We start from the raw sequence: 20,092 nt of genomic DNA, 5'->3' as shown, positions 1-20,092 counted from the left end.
GAGGGTGATGCCTCCAATGCTTGTGCCTGTGGATATTAGACTTATTGATAAAGGGCCAGGACCATCTGTTATATATAACTAAGAAAAGTTAGTTAAAAAATTAACTCAAACAATAAAATGAGATGCTAAAAGTCTGGACCCGTGCAAGCTTAACTTGGTAGCATAAAGACTCTAATATCATTTGATTGGGTTTTAACAAGTCCCTCTCATGTGACCATCTCATATATAGGTATTTTTTCATAACTTAAACTATAATTAGGTATCTTATTCATATGGGTGGATAGATAATTAATTTTTCATTTAACTAAATAAAGAAAAAATAATAATAAGCAAAAGGATGAAATTATTTGAACTGCAAAGTAAGCACTCTTTTACCTTACACACTTTAATTTTAAAATTTTAACTTTTACTTGAGTACACAATGAAAACACCAAAATTATCACAATTAGAAATCTCTGTCTTTATGTTTTTTTTTTTCCCTTTCTGCATTCACAAAATGATTTTTTTCCCCTCATCTCTTATTCCATGTGAATATTGAGGGTTACTTGATTGAACAAATTTTTTTCTCAATAAATTTTCCATCATGAACTTAATCATAGAGAAAAAGTATTAGTATAATAATTCTTCTTAATTTGTGTTCATTGAGTACGCAAGAAAATATAATAGGTTAAACTTTTATCAGGCATTGTGAGTTTAATCAATCTCTCACCATTTACGAAAATTAATTGTAATATAAAGATTCAAAGATTAAATTGACGAGATAGAGAAAATTAGTATTATGTATTTGGTCCTGAGTAGTATCAATTTTTCTTCAAACAGTCAAATCAGCCTGGCTAGCAACATTTTATTAACCAATCTACAACTGGCACGAATACCAGAAAGCAGCCTTTAATAGCAATGATATTCGCCATACAGATTAGGGGTAGGTAAAATTATATTTGCCGCCAAAAAAATGAATCGTTAGTCTTTTTTTTTTTTGGTTAAAAAAAAATCCATCGATTTATATGAGAGAAAATAAAAAGCCAAAAAAACTAGAAAAACGCAAAAGAAATTACAGGTCAAAGGGAAAAAAAAAAGCCTAACTAAATCGAACCAAATTGATTGGATTTTCAATTCAGTTCAAATTGTTAATTTTTTGAAAAACTCACCATCGGAATTCAACTAAATCTAACCAAAAGTGAAATATAGATGGCTTCTTTAATTTTTAACTTCTAGCAATTGTAATTACACTTTTACAATTGAAAAAATAATGCAAAGCCTAATTATTATTATTTTTTCTTTTCATTTACACTGCTCTGATAAATTTTCCGGCATATATAACAATGATAATAAATTCAACTTATTATTTTTATTGTTAGCTAAATAGAGACGATGCTTTCACTTTCAAGCACTGTAGAGAGAGGTGACTGAGAAAAGATATGGTTACTTACGTTTTTGGTGTTTAACGGCAACGCAGATTGTCGAATTGCTTGTAGTGTTGAACCCACAATAATTCCCTAAATTTTCGCAGTCGTAGCATCCATCAAGAGCTTCCCATGTTAAGACTACTGGAGTTGCCTTCGCCGTCGTAGCAATATCCTGAAGAGGTAATCCGGCGGGAATCTCAACTGTTCGAGATTTTCTACAATATGGAGGCATATCATCCATTGAAGATTCGCTATCTATGGTATAGACAAGATTGTTTTCATTGCTAAGACAATTGATCGGTCCAATTAGTTCAAATACAGACCGTTCTGCAGCAGCCTTCTCAGTGCAGTTATATAAAGCGTAACTTTCAGTAAAGAATTTGGAGTGTGTGAGGTTGAAAGAGATAAGACTTTGAAACGGGCATGCAGTCTCATTCACATCTGTAATGTTAATACTGCTGTCCAGATAAGAAATTTCATGGACATAATAATCACCAGAGGAAGGAAGATGCCAGATTGTCTTGTCACTTAAGCATGACAATTCAAACCCTTCAAGGCCACAAGATATTGGTTGAGTTTTGAGTCTGAAGGGATATCTGATACTTGGGTTCCTATTACTGCAATTTGTTGGTTGACAGAATTCATATTTATCTGTCTTGTTGTCCTCTGCAGAAGCTTTGGCTAATGTACATGTGTAAGGTAAGAAGAGGAAGAGGATTATTAAACTCATCACGAGGGACATGGAGGGAGAGGGAGAGCGGAGTTTGAGTTAGAGCAGAGTTTGAGTTATGCTTTTGGAGTAATAAGGGAGAGGAGAGTTTGATTGTCAATTTGTCATGGAAAAAGGTAGGAAAATGGGTTTCTTTTAATTTCTTCTGTTCTTTCCTTCTCTCTTTTCTCCTTTTTCTAAGTCAATGGTAGCCCCAAAGAGACTAGTCAACTTCAGTATCTGCCAATATCAGATGCATGGAGGAACAGGATGGGACTTGCTGTTTGTGATATAGATTTTAGTGAGAGTTATGAAAGTAATTTGTAGGTAGGAAATGAGAAAATTATGTTTTTAAGATCAATAAGTAATGTTCTTTAGAAAACCGGTAATTCCTAGCAGCTACCCTCCGCTTACCATGATATATCAGTGTGAGACTAAGGGTATGTTTAGGGTTGATGGGAACTATGTGTCTTTTAATTCACCACTGTTGTGGGATTGAATTATTAGCTATTAAGCAAAAGTGGATGTGTGGTGATATTTAGGTGTCTCCCATATACTTTGGTAATTGTACTTTAAATTAAGTTGAGGAGGAGCACAGAGTTCAAAGCATACTCTAGCTCAATCAGATATGCAGCAAGCAGCGTTGCAAAAGGTTGATGAATGTACATGATCACGTGACAAACCTACATCATATTCTGGTCGATATGAGCAAAATTGGAATCTTCACATCAAACAATGAATCGTACTGAAATTTTTCAACATAATGTTTTAGAAGCTCTGGTAGCATAAGGACAATTTATTTCTTTTTTACACATATCATTGCCAAAATTAAGCATAACTATCATTGAAAGAACATTCCTCAGTCCATTCAGACACTAAGAACTCTGTTGAAGAATCTGATTCAATCTCTCTTCCGGAGATATGTCGAGAAGAAGAGAAGCAAGGTTTAGGAGGCATTTGCAAATCGTCCATACTCCCTTCTAACATTTCCAAAACTTTTGTCATGGAGGGGCGATCAGCTGCCTTCACCTGAATACACCATAAACCAATCATACACAGTTTCCTTGCAATCACGGACTCAATTTCAGTCACATTCCGAAGCTCTAAATCACCTCCCTTATTTAATTGGTCATATACCCAAGATGGGAAATATGCTTTGCTTGAACGAATTGCGTTCATATTAGAATTCCTTCTTCCTCCAGCCATTTCCAGCAACACCATCCCAAAACCGTAAACATCTGACTTGCAAGAAACAGTTCCAAAATTTCTTGAAATCAGCTCCGGTGCTATGTATCCTATGGTTCCTCTTGTGGCACTGATGGACACAAAATCATTTTCCTTGGGATGAAACTTTGCAAGGCCGAAATCTGAGACCTTTGGGATGAAATTATGATCTAGTAGGATGTTGTGAGGCTTAATGTCAAAATGCAGAATGCACATATCACATCCGTTATGTAAATACGCGACCCCACGAGCTGTTCCTAAGGCAATTTCCTGGAGTTTCTCCCAACCAAAAGTTTGGCCTTTATTTTCCTTGGGAAAGATATGCCTGTCGAGTGATCCATTAGGCATAAACTCGTAGACAAGTGCACGTTTGGATCCCTCAGAACAGAACCCCAATAACTGGACCACATTAACGTGGTGAATTCTACCTATTGTTGAAACTTCGTTGATGAATTCCTCCGCACTGAACTTGGAGTTCTCCAGCATCTTAACAGCAATCAAGCGACCGGTATGAAGTTGTCCTTTATAAACTGAACCAAAGCCACCTTGGCCTAATTTATGAGTGAAGTGGTTTGTCACGGCAATTATCTCAGGGTAAGAGTACCTTTTAGGCATCCACGATTGCTGGTTGTGCAGAAATTTCTCAATATTATCAACTGTTTGCAATGTCGTTCTGTATTTGTGGATAAGGAACACGAGAAAGACTATTGGAGCAAGAATAAATCTACCAATTATCAGAACATCAACTGGAAACCCTGGAAAAGAGAACGTTTATTGAAAGTAAATAGTAGTAAGCAAAGCAATAAAAAGAGGATCCTGGAGAGGAGATTTTACCTAACAGAAAACTTATCCAAACCCCCAGTCTTGATTCTATGTTACGGTAGGAACGCCGCGAGATTTCATGGAAAACTGCAGTTGGAGATAGAAAAAATTAAGCTTTATATCTAATCAGAGAAATGATTCAGAAAAAAGTTAGAAAGTAAAAGATTAGAGAGTACATAAAGCCATCACATTTATTAACATCGAAAACCCATAAGCAAAATGATATGTAAGGATCTGCTTACGTATGTCATCTTGGTAGCAAATAAATTTTCTGATTATTCCTCCATAGTAATCATTGCATTCTGGAAAGACTGCAAAAGTGAAAAAGAAACAGAAATTAAAGGTCATATCGGTATGCTCTTAGAGATAGTTCACAAATTCTTTATTACGTAGAATATTGGAAAACAAAAACAAAGCCCTTGCATTTGAATGCATAAATAAATATAAGCATAAGCTTACAGTGAGTCATTGGGAGGCTCCAGCTCCAATCTGACCATGTAAGATCGAACCCTGACTCCAGCAATTTTCGGAGGTCTTCATAAGAAGGTTTGTCCACGCTCCCATTAAGTACTACAGGAACCTTTGTAATGAAGGCGCATGAGTCTGGAAGATGTGTGGTTTCGATGAAATCAGGTGCAACATAAACATAGACATTCGACTGATTGTTACTCAAACATGGAACTTTCGCATACGCCTGATCAACAATATTACTCGAGCAATTCACGTAATAGGCGTATGAATTAAGATTGTAATCAAAATAATATCTGAAAATTAAACCAGGTGGGGAAAAAGAAGTGGATGGGAAGCTGCAGCTTCCATAGGCTAAGTTAGCATCGACAACACTGATTGTACTCTTATCATAGGAAATTCTCTTCACATAGTACTTTCCAGAATTGGATTCTAAGATGGTTTTGTTGCTCTCGCAAGAAAGTTCTAACTCCGGATGACCGCATCCAGCTGGATCGCCCTTGAGGTGAAGAGGGTAGCTTATGTTTTTGCCATCTCCACAAGAAGAAGAACACTTTTCTACTTCAAGTTTTCTTGCTTCAATTTCACTGGTGCTGAATACAAACATCAACAGACAAAACAGAAAAGTTGAGAAAATTGAAGCTTCTTCACTACTCATTGCTCCTCCAATTGCAGGACACAAATAACGAATTTGAATCAACTAAGCAGAACGGTGTATAAGTGTTAATGCACTACGTTTTCTACCGTTTCATTTGCACGGTGAGAGGCGAGCTTTAAACTTATCATAGTTTAGTATACAACTATGTGATTGAATTAATTAGCACTGTTGTGTGTGAAAGCAAATCCAGAAAGCCCAAACGACAGAAGACCTTGCGTTTGAAGCTGAAATCACTTAAGCCAAACGACAGAGATACGTGCGTTTTGATGAGCAAATTAAACGCTCCTCAGAACGACATACAAGCTTGCCGTTTAGCTTTAAGTAACGCATGCGAACATCACGTGCTTGTATCCAGCTCACAAGGTTCGTTAAAATGCCGTTAAAGCACGAGGAACTCACGTGAGTTGCTGGGTAATTCTGGGTTCATTATGAAGCTGTTATGAAGCAGCTGATTCTGGTGCAAGAGATTCAAGAGTGTAGAGAGCTGTAGAGAGAGATAGGGCTGGAATAAATAAGCAGTCCAGATCTTGTATTAAGGCTCATAGCATTGCTCTGTAAATCATCTTGAGAATCAATGAAAGCTGGTCATATTTGCCCTCCCGTGGATGTAAGCTAGAGAGATCTAGCTGAACCACGTTAAACCTTTCTTGTTCCTTGCTCTTTCTAATTCTTCTGTTTTCTTAATTCTGTTTGGTTGATCATCATCACTTCCATTAATTCAACTTAGTTAGATTCTGTAGTAATCAATCTTGAAGCATCTTGGTGAATTTGGTTTGCGATCTTTGGCAGGATCTAAGGTTGCTTGGTCTGTTTATAGCATCTTAGGTTCTACAAGCACCAAAATAATTTGTTTAAAAATAATATTAATTATTCATAAAAATGAAATCGACACGATGGAAGAAAATTTTTAATTACTCAGCGCTGGGCTTTTAGCATTAATGCAATGGAAGATAAAGGGACAAATTTGGATAAACATGTTCAATTTCGTTTCTTACGGCAAATTTTTCATGCGGATGCCAGGAAGCTTCTGAAGAGGTGTAAGCTTTCAAATTTCAATGGGGAAGTCCATACGGCAAAGTGAAGTCACTTAATTTCCTGGTAATTGTAAATGAGTTAGCATCGGTGGGAATGGGATGATCCGTCCCCATCCTAGCTTGACCTCAAGTTTCTAAGTAAATGTTCTTCAATATTAAAAGCGATAGAACTTATTGGAAACATTTTCCATACATGTTGTCCAATTCCAGTAAATATCTTTTGCTTTCTTAATTTTTCTCACCACCAAACGCAATGGCTTACTTTATTTATTTATTTACTTTAACAGGATTTGGAGAAACGCGGCATTGGAAATTTGGAACGGCCCCCGACGACCAACACCTTTAAAGTGACCGACATGCAGAAGAATGAGGACTTCTCATCTCATGTCATGTTCACGCGTTTCTAAAAATTATGGTTTGCTGTTGTAATTATTATTATTATTATCATTACTACTACTACTTTGAATAAAAAAATTTATTTATATTTAAAATTAAGTTAAATTCCGTCATGTCCCTAAATATTTCAACATTTTCCACCGCGTCCCCAAATCTTTCAATAATTTCCACGCCACACTCAAATCTATTAATTTGACCGTTTATTCTAATGGTCAAAGGAAAAATTTAGAAGTTCATGCCCTAAATATTATTTGATGATAATAGATTAAATTTATTTGATAAATTAATTGATGGGATTATTATTAATTACCTTTAATTAAGAATTTTTATCTCATTTAATTCTTCTCTAATTCAAGATAAGGGACGTTTAGGATATTTAACTAAATTTCAAATAACTCCGTTAAAAATAACGGTCAAATTAATGGAATTAGGTGTAAGGTGGAAATTATTAAAACATTTGGGTGTGCGGTGGAAAATATCGAAACATTTGCGGGCTGGGTGGAAATAACGCGTAAAATTACGATCAGGTGCGCACAATCGCACAATATATAATGCATGATAAGTTTTTATATTGTAGGCGTGTGTGGCGGCATGTATATGCCATATAGTGCATTAGTATTTTTATTAATTTTTTCAATTAACTAATATACAATATATTTCTGTAGTGTATTGAAATCTAAATTTTTTTTTATCTTTTATCTTATCCCTTACTTTTGACAAATCAATTATGTCAAAAAAGGCCATGAGAATATGAGTTTATCCTTGCGCATTGGGGACTATTTGGGCTTTTAAATTATTTAAATTTCGAATGCCTAATGTGAGTTGGGTTTCATATTGAGACCACCAAAATTCAGAAGAAAAAAAACATAAATCGTGATTATGGAAACAAGTAAATATATCAAATAATGATATTGTAAAATTAACGGTCAACTACATAGTTTAATCAGAGGATGTGATGGCATATAATAGATTATTAGAATAACAAAAGAGATGATATTAATAAAAAAATTTTATCATATACAACGTTCATTAATATCAAGTAGATTAGAGTACAAATGGTATAATTTATAACAAAACTTTAAATCAATTTATATGTTACTCATCACACACAGGATATAGATGGAAAAGTTAGACCAACGATATAATACTAGTTAGGCCAAAGGGAAAAAAATTCAACGTGTCTTGATATTTCCACTTAAGTTACACACAACAGATTCGAGGTAAGGATACTTGAATCTTATGCTTGGTGCAACATTTTGATATGTCTTCGTAAGCTAATTTTTCATGTGATTTTTAAAACTTTCCATTTCCGATTCAAGATTGGTTCTGTGAGTACTGAGTAGACGTCTTTGCTCCTCCAATTCCAGGACACAATTAACGAATTTGAATAAACTAAGCAGAACGGTGTATAAGTGTACATGAACGTTGGCGCATTCAATGGAATTGCCAATTCCAACGGTGTATAAGTGTACGTGAACCAATTCCAGGACACAACTAACGAATTTGAATAAACTAAGCAGAACGGTGTATAAGTGTTAATGCGCTATGTTTTCTGCAGTTTCACTTGCACGGTGAGAGGCGGGCTTTAAACTTATCATAGTTTAGTATACAACTATGTGATTGAATTAATTAGCGCTAAATAATTTGTTTAAAAAAACTATTAATTATTCATCAAATGAAATCGACACGATGGAAGAAAATTTTTAATTACTGAGTGCTGGGCTTCTAGCATTAATGCAATGGAAGATAAAGGGACAAATCTAGATAAACATGTTCAATTTCGTTTCTTACTGTAAATTTTGTATGCGGATGCCGCGTAGCTTCTGAAGTCTCTTTCCACGATTTGTTTAGGTGGAAGCTCTCAGATTTCAATGGGGAAGTCAATACGGCAAAGTGAAGTCGCTTAATTTCCCGGTAATTGTAAATGAGTTAGCATCGGTGGGAATGGGATGATCCATCCATCCCCATCCTAGCTTGACCTCAATTTTCTTAGTAAACGTTCTTCAATATTAAAAGCGACATAACTTATTGGAAACAGTTTCCATGCATGCAGTCCAATTCCAATCAATATCTTTCGCTTTCTTAATTTTTCTCACCAAACGCAATGGCTTACTTTATTTATTTATTTATTAATTTTAACAGGATTTGGAGAAACGCGGCATTGGAAATTTGGAACGCCCCCCGACGACCAACACTTTTAAAGCGACCGACACGCAGAAGAACGAGGACTTCTCATGTCAAGTTCACGCGTTTCTAAAAATTATGGTTGCTGTTGTAATTATTATTGTTACTATTATTATTTTTATGAATTAAGAAAGATATATATATATATATATATGTATGTATGTATTTAAAATTATGATCAGATGCATCGCAAAATATATAATGTATGATAAGTTTTTATGTTGTAGGCGTGTGTGACGGCACATATATGCCATTTAGTGCATTAGTGTTTTTATTAACTTTTTTCAATTAACTAATATATAATATATTAGTAAATTCATGTTTTAAAAGATGCAGAATTCCACACATGACAAAATATATGTGTGTATGTGTCTATATATACAAACACTTTTGACAAATCGGTTATGTCAAAAAAGGCCATGAGAATATGAGTCTATCTTTGCGTATTGGGGATTATTTAAGCTTTTTAATGATTTAAACTTTGAATGCCCAATATGAGTTGGGCTTCATATTGAGAACCCCAAAGTAAAAAAAAAAAAAAACATAAATTGTTAGACTATGATTATGGAAACAAGTAAATATATCAAATAATGATATTGGAAAATTAATGGTCGAATACATAGTTTGATCATGGGATATGACAACATATAATGATATTAATAATTTTTTTTATCATATACGACGTTCATTAATCTCAAGTAGATTAGAGTACAAATGGTATAATTTTTGACTAAAATTTAAATCAATTTATATGTTATTCATCACACACAGTATATAGATAGAAAAAGTTAGACCACCGATAAAATACTAGTTAGGCGCAAAGAGAAAAAAAAAATCAATTTGTCATGATATTTCCACTTAACTTACATACTACAGATTCGAGCTAAGGATACTTGAATCTTATGCTTGGTGCAACATTTTGATGTGTCTTCGTAGGCTAATTTTTCATGTGATTTTCAAAACTCTCCATTTCCGATTCAGGATTGGTTTTATGAGTAGCTCTCTTTGCCGTCAAGAGTCAAAGTGTCACCATGATATTTTATGAAGGCAAATCACTTCCGCAGAGATTTCCTCTCTGTCAAATGTTTTCGTATTAATTTTGTGACATTTTAACGAGTCCTGTTGTGTTTCATGCGGCATGTAGTTCTACTGTAAATGGCTTTAATGAAATAGTCGCTCATTTCAAATGTCACAGACTCGCAGCTGCATTAGTATAATGTATATATTGATTTAAAATTTGGTCATGTTGTATGCCACTTGTTTTTAATATTTGTCAGGTCGAATTCAAATCCATAAAATAAAATATTGATCAAATGATTAACTTAGTAGCCGATATGGCAATAGCAGTCTCTTTGAAAATGTGCTGCTAAAAAACACAATATAATAACATATCTATTGTAAAAGGCGGACAAGAAAAGGAGGGAAAGCAATGTAGACTTGATTTATCTCCAGCTTAACAGGGGGAAGCACTTCATAAATTAATGCTTTTAAGCCTGCAAACATTTAACTAGCATCATGCATACAAATACCTTGCTACTGTAAACAATTTATCAAGTACTTCAATTTCGTGCTGCTGTGGATATGCCTGCTTCCAAGGCTATTCAGCTGCTATTTATTATTGTGGAGACAAAAGCATATCGATTGGTGATTTTTTTTTCCTCTTTAATATTTGGTGCATGTGTTTGTTCTGATTGAAGTAGAGGGTGCTAATTTTCTGAAATTTTGTTGACAGAAGATAAAGAGCACATAAATTAAAATGTCATTAACCAAACGCATTTTAAATCTTTGTGCTCTATGTATTCTGTCATCAACGTGTAGCTTCATTTGACCCTCAAAATTGTAGTGATCTACTGATCTTCTACCAAGTGCTACTCGATAATTTTCGTATGATTATTATTTTGTTTGTTCACACACACACACACATATACATATATACTTGTAGTATAATTATAACTTTGTAAGTTATGTATACACAACTACACCCAGTGTATATATAATATTATATATATCCTCCATACATGCATATGAGCATATCTATATTGTGAAATGAGGCAAATGGCGGCATTAAAAGCCCACTAATGACTTGGCAGATTCAGAATTGGGACTGCTCCTGTGACCTGCTTCATCGTGGACGCTTTGGGCTTTTCATAGGAGCAGAATTAAAAAGCCCACTAATGAATTGGGCTATTCTTGGAGGCAACCACAGTCCATAAAGAAACATAAAGCCATGAACTGTTCCCTTTTTTGGTTTATTTTTTTCCTTCTAGTCTGATTCACTTCCAAAGTAGCTGTTTGACAAACTTAAAGATGAATATAATATCATGGACTTTAATTCTTAAATTTAACAAATATGAGAGCACATTTAAAAAAAGAATCATAAGAACGTGGTAAGAAAGTAAAATTTTGAAACAAGCATGTGATTAATTAAAACATAAATGAATCCTAACTTTATTTTGGTCTTAAGGAAAAAAAAATCATCATGAAAAATGAAAGCTTCCTAAATTTTATTTGAGCGCATGATACGACAACATATACAAATACAAGAAGAATATGAGAGATAATATTAAGATTTTTATATTTTAAAAAAATAAATTTCATTCATCTCAATTCTCAAGTAGGTAATAGAAATACAGTAGTAGGTCCTCAACTAATATTCAGATCAATTTACACGCAACTCATCATAGTAGTTTAGATGGACAGGTCATTGATATTTTATAACCCCCCACCTATAACTTTCTTACAACGAATTCAAATTAGTGATCATTAAGAATGTTTGAATCGTACGTTCAGCGCAATATTTGATGTGTTTTAAGTAATTTAAAAAGAAATTTAACGAATAAAATATATAAAATAAGATTTTATTAGCTATGCTAAGGCCATCAATAATTTTTTTATTTTTTATTTTGTTTCTAGCCGAAACTTATCCTTCGAGATTTGGTTCTACAAGTAGACCTCCTTCACCTTGCCGTCAAAAGTCAAGTGCCATGTAATGAGTGTAGGATATGATGGAAAATCATTTTAACATGATAAAAAAATGAATCTCGAACCTTTTGACTAAAATTCACTTTTTAATTAAAAACCTTATTTTGTAACGTGCCCTCCGCAACTCGTTGGAATCAAAAGCATTTATTACAAATTCGAGTACTTTTTTCGTTTGTGCACTTTTGCACTTTTTTACAGATTTATTATAAACAAATAATTATAATTTAATTTCAGCAGCACTTAATTAATTAAAAATGAATTTTAAATCTTTAACTACCTCAATGAACCAAATTTTATTATCTACTAATCACTTTTAATCGATTTATCAAAAGTAATCAATCCTTCTCAATTAATTGTTTCTTTTTTAAATTTTAATTTACTCCTAAGTCTTAAATATATCATAATATGAGGAAGTAGTGTTTATACAACAGAACCCAATTATTATAAACACCCAAAAAAAAAAAAAACAAAAAAGAGGACAGAGCGAGAGAAAGAAAACAAAAAAGATGGAAAATTTACAGCAATAAAAGAACCCCAAAGAGCTCCTAAAAAATTCCGAAAAAATATTAAAAAAACTAAAATTCCTAAAAATTCTAAACTAATTAACAAAAAACAAAAAAGAAAGAAAGAAAGCGTATGGTCGAAACTACCACCAACTCATTGTTAATCCAATCCCAGGATACGATGAATGTCAATAAATTAAACAGAAGGCCGCATTTTCAAAGTTTTGGATACGTATTTACATCATTACTTGACAATTTAGTAAATATATTATAGCATTCAACTATCTGATTCTACTAGCTGAAAATGATTTAGCAATAATTAATTGTTCAAAAATAGTATTATCTTATTCTTAAAAAAAATCAACAAAGATGGGGAAATTAAAAAGGTTTAAAAGAGCATATTAATTTTATTTGTTGAGTGCAAGACTCGTAGCATTCATGCAATGGGGGATTTCGGACACTCTTACAAGTCAGTCAACTCTCAGTAAACGTTTTGATTGCAAGTTTGCGTCGGTGATGATTTTTTGTCATTACTTTTGGTAAAATAATGAAGAAAATTTCCACTTCAGAGTTTTAAGTTAAGCTTAGCACACCTCTAGTTATATTCTTTTGCCACCAATATGGACAGATTCAAATCTCAAACTTGTTGTATCAACTCAAAAGATTTCAACAACTAAATTATCTATCACTCGCGAAAAGTGTGTGCATTAGGCTCCAATTCGAGATAAAGCAATGAGAAGAAGAATAACATTTGTCATTAATTGCACGCTATTCATTTATTTATTTTACATTCATCATTGGAAAAATGAAACCTAAATATCACTGAAAGATCATTCCTTCACTGATTCAGACATTAACAACTCCGTTGAAGAATCTGATTCAATCTCTCTTCCGGATATATGACGAGAAGAAGATGAGAAAGGTTTTGGAGGCATTTGCAAATCGTCAATACTCCCTTCTAAAATTTCCAAAACTTTTTGTCACAGAGGAGCGATCAGCGCCTTAGTCACAGCTCAGGTAATATTTTAACCTATATATTGTTCCTCCTGTGGCGCTGATGGGAGCAAAATCATTTTCCTTGGGATGAAATTTTGCAAGGGCCGAAATCTGAGCCGTTGGGGAAGGAATTAGGATCTAGCAGGATGTTGTGAGACTTAAATGTTGAAATGAAGACTGCACACATCACATCCGGCCGTTCTGTAAATACTCGATCCCGCGAGCCTTTTCTAAAGCAACCTAGCTCATGGAGTTTCTGCCAACTACCCTCCTTGGGAACTATAAGCCTATCAATAAAGGAATGCTCTTTCAGTAGTTATGCTTTTTTTTTTTTTCAATGATGTGTTTAAAAATAGACTAAAGTTTTCGTATTCTTTATGCACCCTGTGCTTGCATGGGAAGGTATCATAGGTGCAGAGGTTTCCTCTCTATCAAATGTTTTTATATTAATTTTGTGCCACTGTAATGAGCTCTGTTGTGTTTCATTCGGTATGTAATCTGCCATAAATGGAATAAGATTTAGCAGTCCAGTTACTAATAATCATCTACTTGACAAGTTGAAATTTCTAAGGGCCTACTTCAGAATCAGAGACGACGGTGCACATTTTGGAAGACTTTTGAAGTCTCACTTCGTTGCTTATCTGAAACTAAATGATTAATCAAAAGATTCATCAGCAATTAGGTAGCATTGATTTTAGTAGAGAAGGATAGCGGGGTATAATAAATAATAGCAAAAAAGACACCTACACTCCTATGTTTGAAAAAATAATTATAAAAACTCACAAGTCTTCAATAAACGACAACAAGGTCATTTTTTTTTTTTGCTTTAATACCCTTTAACTTTGTAAATCTAAAAAATAACTCTAAAATTTTATAATCTATAGAAATATGACATTAAAATAAATGTAATAATATATGCATTTTTAAAATATTTAAATTTTTTTTATATTTTACAATCTATTAGACCTATTTTATTATGTTGAAGTAATTTTTAAAAATAAATAGAAACATAATATTGAAATAAATTAATTAAAATTATTTTGAATATTATGTAAAAAATAATTTTAATATTATTGATAGGGATATATTTTGTTAATTGTAAAATTAAATCCAAAGATTTTATTTAAAATCTTTATAACAAATAAAAATCTATTATTAAAATAAATATAATAATTTAAATTTTTTATATTATTTTAAATGTAAAAAATAATTTAATATTATTAGTCTACTGGATAGATTATATTATTTATATTAAATTTTAATTAAATAAAAAACTTCAAAGTCAATTTCCTAATTAATAAATTCAAAGGGTATTATGATTAAAAATGGGTCTTGATGTCTCATTTTAAAAACTTGAGAGTTTTTGTAACTATTTTCTCAAACCTTAAGGGTATGATTATCCTTTTTCCTCAATAATATTATAAATTGAAAAAATTCATCCATAGTTGTATTAATGTTGTATCACTCGAACACATCAAAGATTTTAAGCGATAAATAAAACAACCAGAGTCAAACAAAAACTCAATTTAGTGGTTTTCAAGCGTTCCAATAACAAGAAGGACTAAATAATTTAGCTTATAATCGGGGAAAATTTGAAATAAATTAACAATATCCCTTTTTAATTGTAATCTTCTGCTATCTAGATCAATTGATTGCACCTGCCTCAACATCAGCAGAGACAAAGGGCATTGGAGGGATCTCCAAGCTTTGTAAATCAGCTTCAAGCATTTGTAATACCATTGGCATGGAAGGTCTCTCCGTGGGATTCCATTGAATGCACCAAATTGCCACAATTGCAAGCTTTCTCGCAATTCCCTCATCCCCATCTTCCTCAAAATCCAAACAGAGCTCTTGTCCTAGCCTCATTCTATTGTAAATCCACTCTGGAAAATATATTTGGCTCTGAATTTCAACCGCAGGATCATTATTTTTTCTGCATCCGACCATCTCTAACAGCATCATTCCGTAACTGTAAACATCAGACTTGTAAGAGATCTCACCAAAATTCCTGGAGAAAAGTTCAGGTGCAATGTAGCCAGAAGTGCCTCTGGCAGCTGTCCGAGATACAATGCTTATGTCCTTTGAGCACAACTTAGCCAGTCCAAAATCTGAAATCTTCGGTTGAAAATTATGGTCTAATAATATATTGTGAGGCTTGATATCGAAGTGCAGGATCCTCTGGTTGCATCCTTGGTGCAAGTACTCCACTCCACGGGCAACGCCAAATGCAATCTTCCTCAGCTTCTCCCAACTCAATTGACGATGACTTGAGCTATTTGTCTTTGAGAAGATGAATTTCTGAAGTGATCCATTGGGCATAAACTCGTAAATAAGAGTGCGACGATTCCCTTCAGAGCAAAATCCCAGAAGCCGAACAATGTGAAAGTGGTGAATCCTGCCAATTGTGGCCACTTCATTGATGAACTCTTGTCCATTTCCTTTTAAATGTTCCAACATCTTGACAGCAACTGGAATTCCGTTGAAGAGTTTTCCTCTGAACGCACTTCCATAACCTCCCTGGCCGAGCCTGTGCTTAAATCTGCTTGTTATTTTCTTCAGTTCTTTGTAAGTATATCTGGTGGGATTGACGGTCCTGTAGTTTTCGAGGAACTTCTCCACCTTCAGTTGAGTCTCTTTTTCTTTTTCAGATTCTCTTGATCTGTAAATGAGAAATATCACTAATGCAAAGAGGGTGATGCCTCCAATGCTTGTGCCTGTGGATATTAGACTTATAGATAAAGGGCCAGGACCATCTGTTACAATAAAATGAGATGCTAAAAGTTAGTTAAAAAATCAACTCAAAGAATAAAATGAGACGCTAAAAGTTTGGACCCGTGTAAGCTTAACTTGGTAGCATAAAGACTCAATATTATTTGATTGGGTTTTAACAAGTCCCTCTCATGTGACCATCTCATATAGATATTTGTCCATAACTTAAATGATAATTATATATCTTATTCACATGGGTGGATAGATAATTAGGTCGTCATTTAACTAAATAATGAAAAAATATTAATAAGGAGAAGGATGAAATTATTTGAACTGCAAAGTAAGCACTCTTTCACCTTGCACACTTCAATTTTAAAATTGTAATTTTTACTCAAGCACACAATGAAAACACCAAAATGATCACAATTAGAAATCCCTATCATTATGCTTTTTTTTTGCCTTTCTGCATTCACAAAATGATTTTTTTTCCCTCGTCTCTTATTCCATGTGAATATTGAGGGTCACTTAATTAAACAAATTTTTTTTCTCAACAAATTTGCCATCATGAACGTATATTGGCTCTTACATAAAAAGTTGACAAAGACAATCATAGGGAAAAAGTATTAGTATAATAATTCTTCTTAATTTGTATTCATTGAGGACGCAAGAAAATATAATAGATTAAACTTTTATCAGGCATTGTGAGTTTAATCAATCTCTCACCATTAACGAAAATTAATTGTAATATAAAGATTCAAGATTAAATTGACGAGATAGAGAAAATTAGTACTATCTATTTGGTCCTGAGTAGTATCAGTTTTTCTCCAAACAGTCAAATCAGCCAGGCTAGCAACATTTTATCGAGCACTCTACAACTAGCAATAATACTGGAAAGCAGCTTTTATAGCAATGATATTCGTCATACAGATTAGGGGTGGGTAAAATTATAATTGCCGCCAAAAAACAAATCGTCAGTTTTTTTTTTTTTTGTAAAAAAAAATCCATCGATTTATATGAGAGAAAGTAAAAAACCAAAAAAACTAGAAAAACGCAAAAGAAAATGCAGGTCAAATGAAAAAAAATAAATAAATAAAACCTAACTAAATCGAACAAATTGATTGGACTTTCAGTTCAGTTCAAATTATTAATTTTTTGAAAAACTGACCATCGGAATTCAACTAAATCTAAGTTCTAACCTTTGCCCAGTGCCCACCCCTAAAATAATATAGATGGCTTCTTTAATTTTTAACTTCCAGCAATTGTAATTACACTTTTACAATTGAAAAAATAATGCAAAGCCTAATTATTATTATTTTTTTTCAGTTACACTGCTCTGATCATTTTTCCAGCATATATAACAATGATAATAAATTCAACTTATTATTTTTATTGTTAGCTAAATAGAGAGGATGCTTTCACTTTCAAGCACTGTAGAGAGAGGTGACTGAGAAAAGATATGGTTACTTACGTTTTTGGTGTTTAACGGCAACGCAGATTGTCGAATTGCTTGTAGTGTTGAACCCACAATAATTCCCTTAATTTTCGCAGTCGTAGCATCCATCAAGAGCTTCCCATCCTAAGACTACTGGAGTTGCCCTCGCCGTCGTGGCAATATCCTGAAGAGGTAATCCACCAGGAATCTCAACTGTTCCAGATTTTCTGCAAGATGGAGGCATATCCTCCACTGAAGATTCGCTATCTATGGTACAGACAAGATTGTTTTCATTGCTAAGACAATTGATCGGTTCAATTGGTCCATACGAAGTCCATCCTGGGGAAGCCTTCTCAGTGCAGTTATATAAAGCGTAACTTTCATTAGAGTGAAGAAAAAAGAATTTGGAGTTTGTGAGGTTGAAAGAGATAAGACTTTGAAACGGGCATGCTGTCTCATTCACATCTGTAATGGTAATACTGCTGTCCAGATAAGAAATTTTATGGACATAATAATCACCGGAGGAAGGAAAATGCAAGATTGTCTTGTCACTTAAGCATGACAATTCAAACCCTTCAAGGCCACAATATGTTGGTTGAGCTTTGAGTCTGAAGGGATATATGATCCTTGGGCTCTTATTACTGCATCTTGTTGGTTGACAGAATTCATATTTATCTGTCTTGTTGTCTTCCGCAGAAGCTTTGGCTAATGTACATGTGTAAAGTAGGAAGAGGAAGAGGATTATTAAACTCATCACGAGGGACATGGAGGGAGAGGGAGAGCGGAGTTTGAGTTAGAGCAGAGTTTGAGTTATGCTTTTGGAGTAATAAGGGAGAGGAGAGTTTGATTGTCAGTTTGTCATGGAAAAAGGTAGGAAAATGGGTTTCTTTTAAATTCTTCTGTTCTTTCCTTCTTTCTTTTCTCCTTTTTCTAAGTCAATGGTAGCTCCAAAGAGACTAGTCAACTTCAATATCTGCCAATATCAGATGCATGGAGGAACATGATGAGACTTGCTGTTTGTGATATAGATTTTAGTGAGAGTTGTGAAAGTAATTTGTAGGTAAAGAAATGAGAAAATTATGTTTTTAAGATCAGTAAGTAATGTTCTTTAGAAAACGGGTAATTCCGAGCAGCTACCCTCCGCTTACCATGATATATCAGTGGGAGACTAAGGTCGTGTTTAGGATCTATGTGTCTTTTAATTCACCATTGTTGTGAGATGAAATTATTATCTATTAAGTAAAAGTGGATGTGTGGTGATAGCTAGGTGTCTACGATATACTTTGGTAATTGTACTTTAAATTAAGTTCAGCAGGACCAGAGAGTTCAAACAATACTCTAGCTCAATCAGATATGCCGCACGCAGCGTTTCAATAGTTTGATGAATGTACATGATCACATGACAAACCTACATCATATTCTGGTCGATACGAGCAAAATTGGAATATTCACATCAAACAATGAATATTACTGAAATTTTTCAACATAATGTTATAGAATCCCTGGTAGCACGAGGACAATTTATTTCTTTTTTACACGTCATTGCAAAAACTAAGCATAACTATCATTGAAAGAACATTCCTCAATCAATTCAGACACTAACAACTCTGTTGAAGAATCTGATTCAATCTCTCTTCCGGAGATATGTCGAGAAGAAGAGAAGAAAGGTTTCGGAGGCATTTGCAAATCGTCGATACTCCCTTCTAACATTTCCAAAACTTTTGTCATGGAGGGGCGATCAGCTGGCTTCACCTGAATACACCATAAACCAATCATACATAGTTTCCTTGCAATCACGGACTCGATTTCAGTCACATTCCGAAGCTCTAAATCACCTCCCTTATTTAATTGGTCATATACCCAAGATGGGAAATATGCTTTGCTTGAACGAGTTGCATTCATATTAGAATTCCTTCTTCCTCCAGCCATTTCCAACAACACCATCCCAAAACCGTAAACGTCAGACCTGAAAGAAACAGTTCCAAAATTTCTTGAAATCAGCTCCGGTGCTATGTATCCTATGGTTCCTCTTGTGGCACTGAGGGACACAAAATCATTTTCCTTGGGATGAAACTTTGCAAGGCCGAAATCTGAGACCTTTGGGATGAAATTATGATCTAGCAGGATGTTGTGAGGTTTAATGTCGAAATGAAGAATGCAGACATCACATCCGCTGTGTAAATACTCGATCCCACGGGCAGTTCCTAAAGAAACTTCGTGGAGTTTCTCCCAACTAAAAGATTGGCCTCTACTTTCCTTAGGAAAGATATGCCTATCGAGTGATCCATTAGGCATAAACTCGTAGACAAGTGCGCGTTTGGATCCCTCAGAACAGAACCCCAATAACTGGACCACATTAACGTGGTGAATTCTACCTATTGTTGAAACTTCGTTGATGAATTCCTCCGCACTGAACTTGGAGTTCTCCAGCATCTTAACAGCAATCAAGCGACCGGTATGAAGTTGTCCTTTATAAACTGAACCAAAGCCACCTTGGCCTAATTTATTAGTGAAGTGGTTTGTCACGGCAATTATCTCCGGGTAAGAGTACCTTTTAGGCATCCACGAT

At 34.0% G+C, this 20,092-nt stretch overlaps 3 protein-coding genes and 1 long non-coding RNA gene across 8 annotated transcripts in view; 1 reads left to right on the top strand and 3 right to left on the bottom strand.

Annotated features, from left to right (window-relative positions):
* LOC102630303 (rust resistance kinase Lr10-like) overlaps positions 1-6,176 on the bottom strand; it is a 33,754-nt gene extending 27,578 nt beyond the window's left edge. Inside the window, exons 1-4 of one of the 4 annotated variants that reach the window (XM_052435225.1) lie at positions 4,621-6,176; positions 4,404-4,472; positions 4,174-4,248; positions 3,944-4,094 (exon numbers count right to left, since the gene is read on the bottom strand). In XM_052435225.1, coding sequence (XP_052291185.1) covers positions 3,944-4,094; positions 4,174-4,248; positions 4,404-4,472; positions 4,621-5,287 — 962 coding nt within the window. In that variant the 5' untranslated portion in view covers positions 5,288-6,176. Of the gene's footprint in view, positions 1-3,489; positions 4,095-4,173; positions 4,249-4,403; positions 4,473-4,620 lie in introns of all 4 variants that reach the window. The other 3 variants (XM_052435226.1, XM_052435223.1, XM_052435224.1) reach the window with 3 other exon arrangements.
* Positions 1-20,092, bottom strand: part of LOC102615764 (rust resistance kinase Lr10-like) — a 66,200-nt gene that overhangs the window by 30,408 nt on the left and 15,700 nt on the right. The window contains exon 3 of one of the 2 annotated variants that reach the window (XM_052435232.1): positions 15,896-16,001. In XM_052435232.1, coding sequence (XP_052291192.1) covers positions 15,896-16,001 — 106 coding nt within the window. Of the gene's footprint in view, positions 1-15,895; positions 16,136-20,092 lie in introns of both variants that reach the window. The other variant, XM_052435231.1, reaches the window with a different exon arrangement.
* Positions 1,261-20,092, top strand: part of LOC127900375 (uncharacterized) — a 35,097-nt gene continuing 16,265 nt past the window's right edge. The window contains exon 1 of the long non-coding RNA XR_008052438.1: positions 1,261-1,402. This is a non-coding gene — a long non-coding RNA (uncharacterized LOC127900375). The remainder of the gene's footprint in view (positions 1,403-20,092) is intronic.
* LOC112495477 (rust resistance kinase Lr10-like) lies at positions 18,849-20,085 on the bottom strand. The gene has a single exon (XM_025094865.2). The coding sequence runs from the start codon at positions 20,083-20,085 to the stop codon at positions 19,075-19,077; it is 1,011 nt and encodes a 336-aa protein (XP_024950633.1). The 3' UTR covers positions 18,849-19,074.

The sequence above is a fragment of the Citrus sinensis genome, chromosome 2 (assembly GCF_022201045.2).
Source record: "Citrus sinensis cultivar Valencia sweet orange chromosome 2, DVS_A1.0, whole genome shotgun sequence".
Taxonomy (NCBI): domain Eukaryota; kingdom Viridiplantae; phylum Streptophyta; class Magnoliopsida; order Sapindales; family Rutaceae; genus Citrus; species Citrus sinensis.
Note: the sequence above shows the minus strand (reverse complement) of the source record. Positions and strands in the feature narration are given on the sequence as shown.

Bases quoted from the DNA above. Each gene is read 5' to 3' on its own strand.
- LOC112495477 (XM_025094865.2), bottom strand. From the start codon at position 20,085: ATGCCTAAAAGGTACTCTTACCCGGAGATAATTGCCGTGACAAACCAC.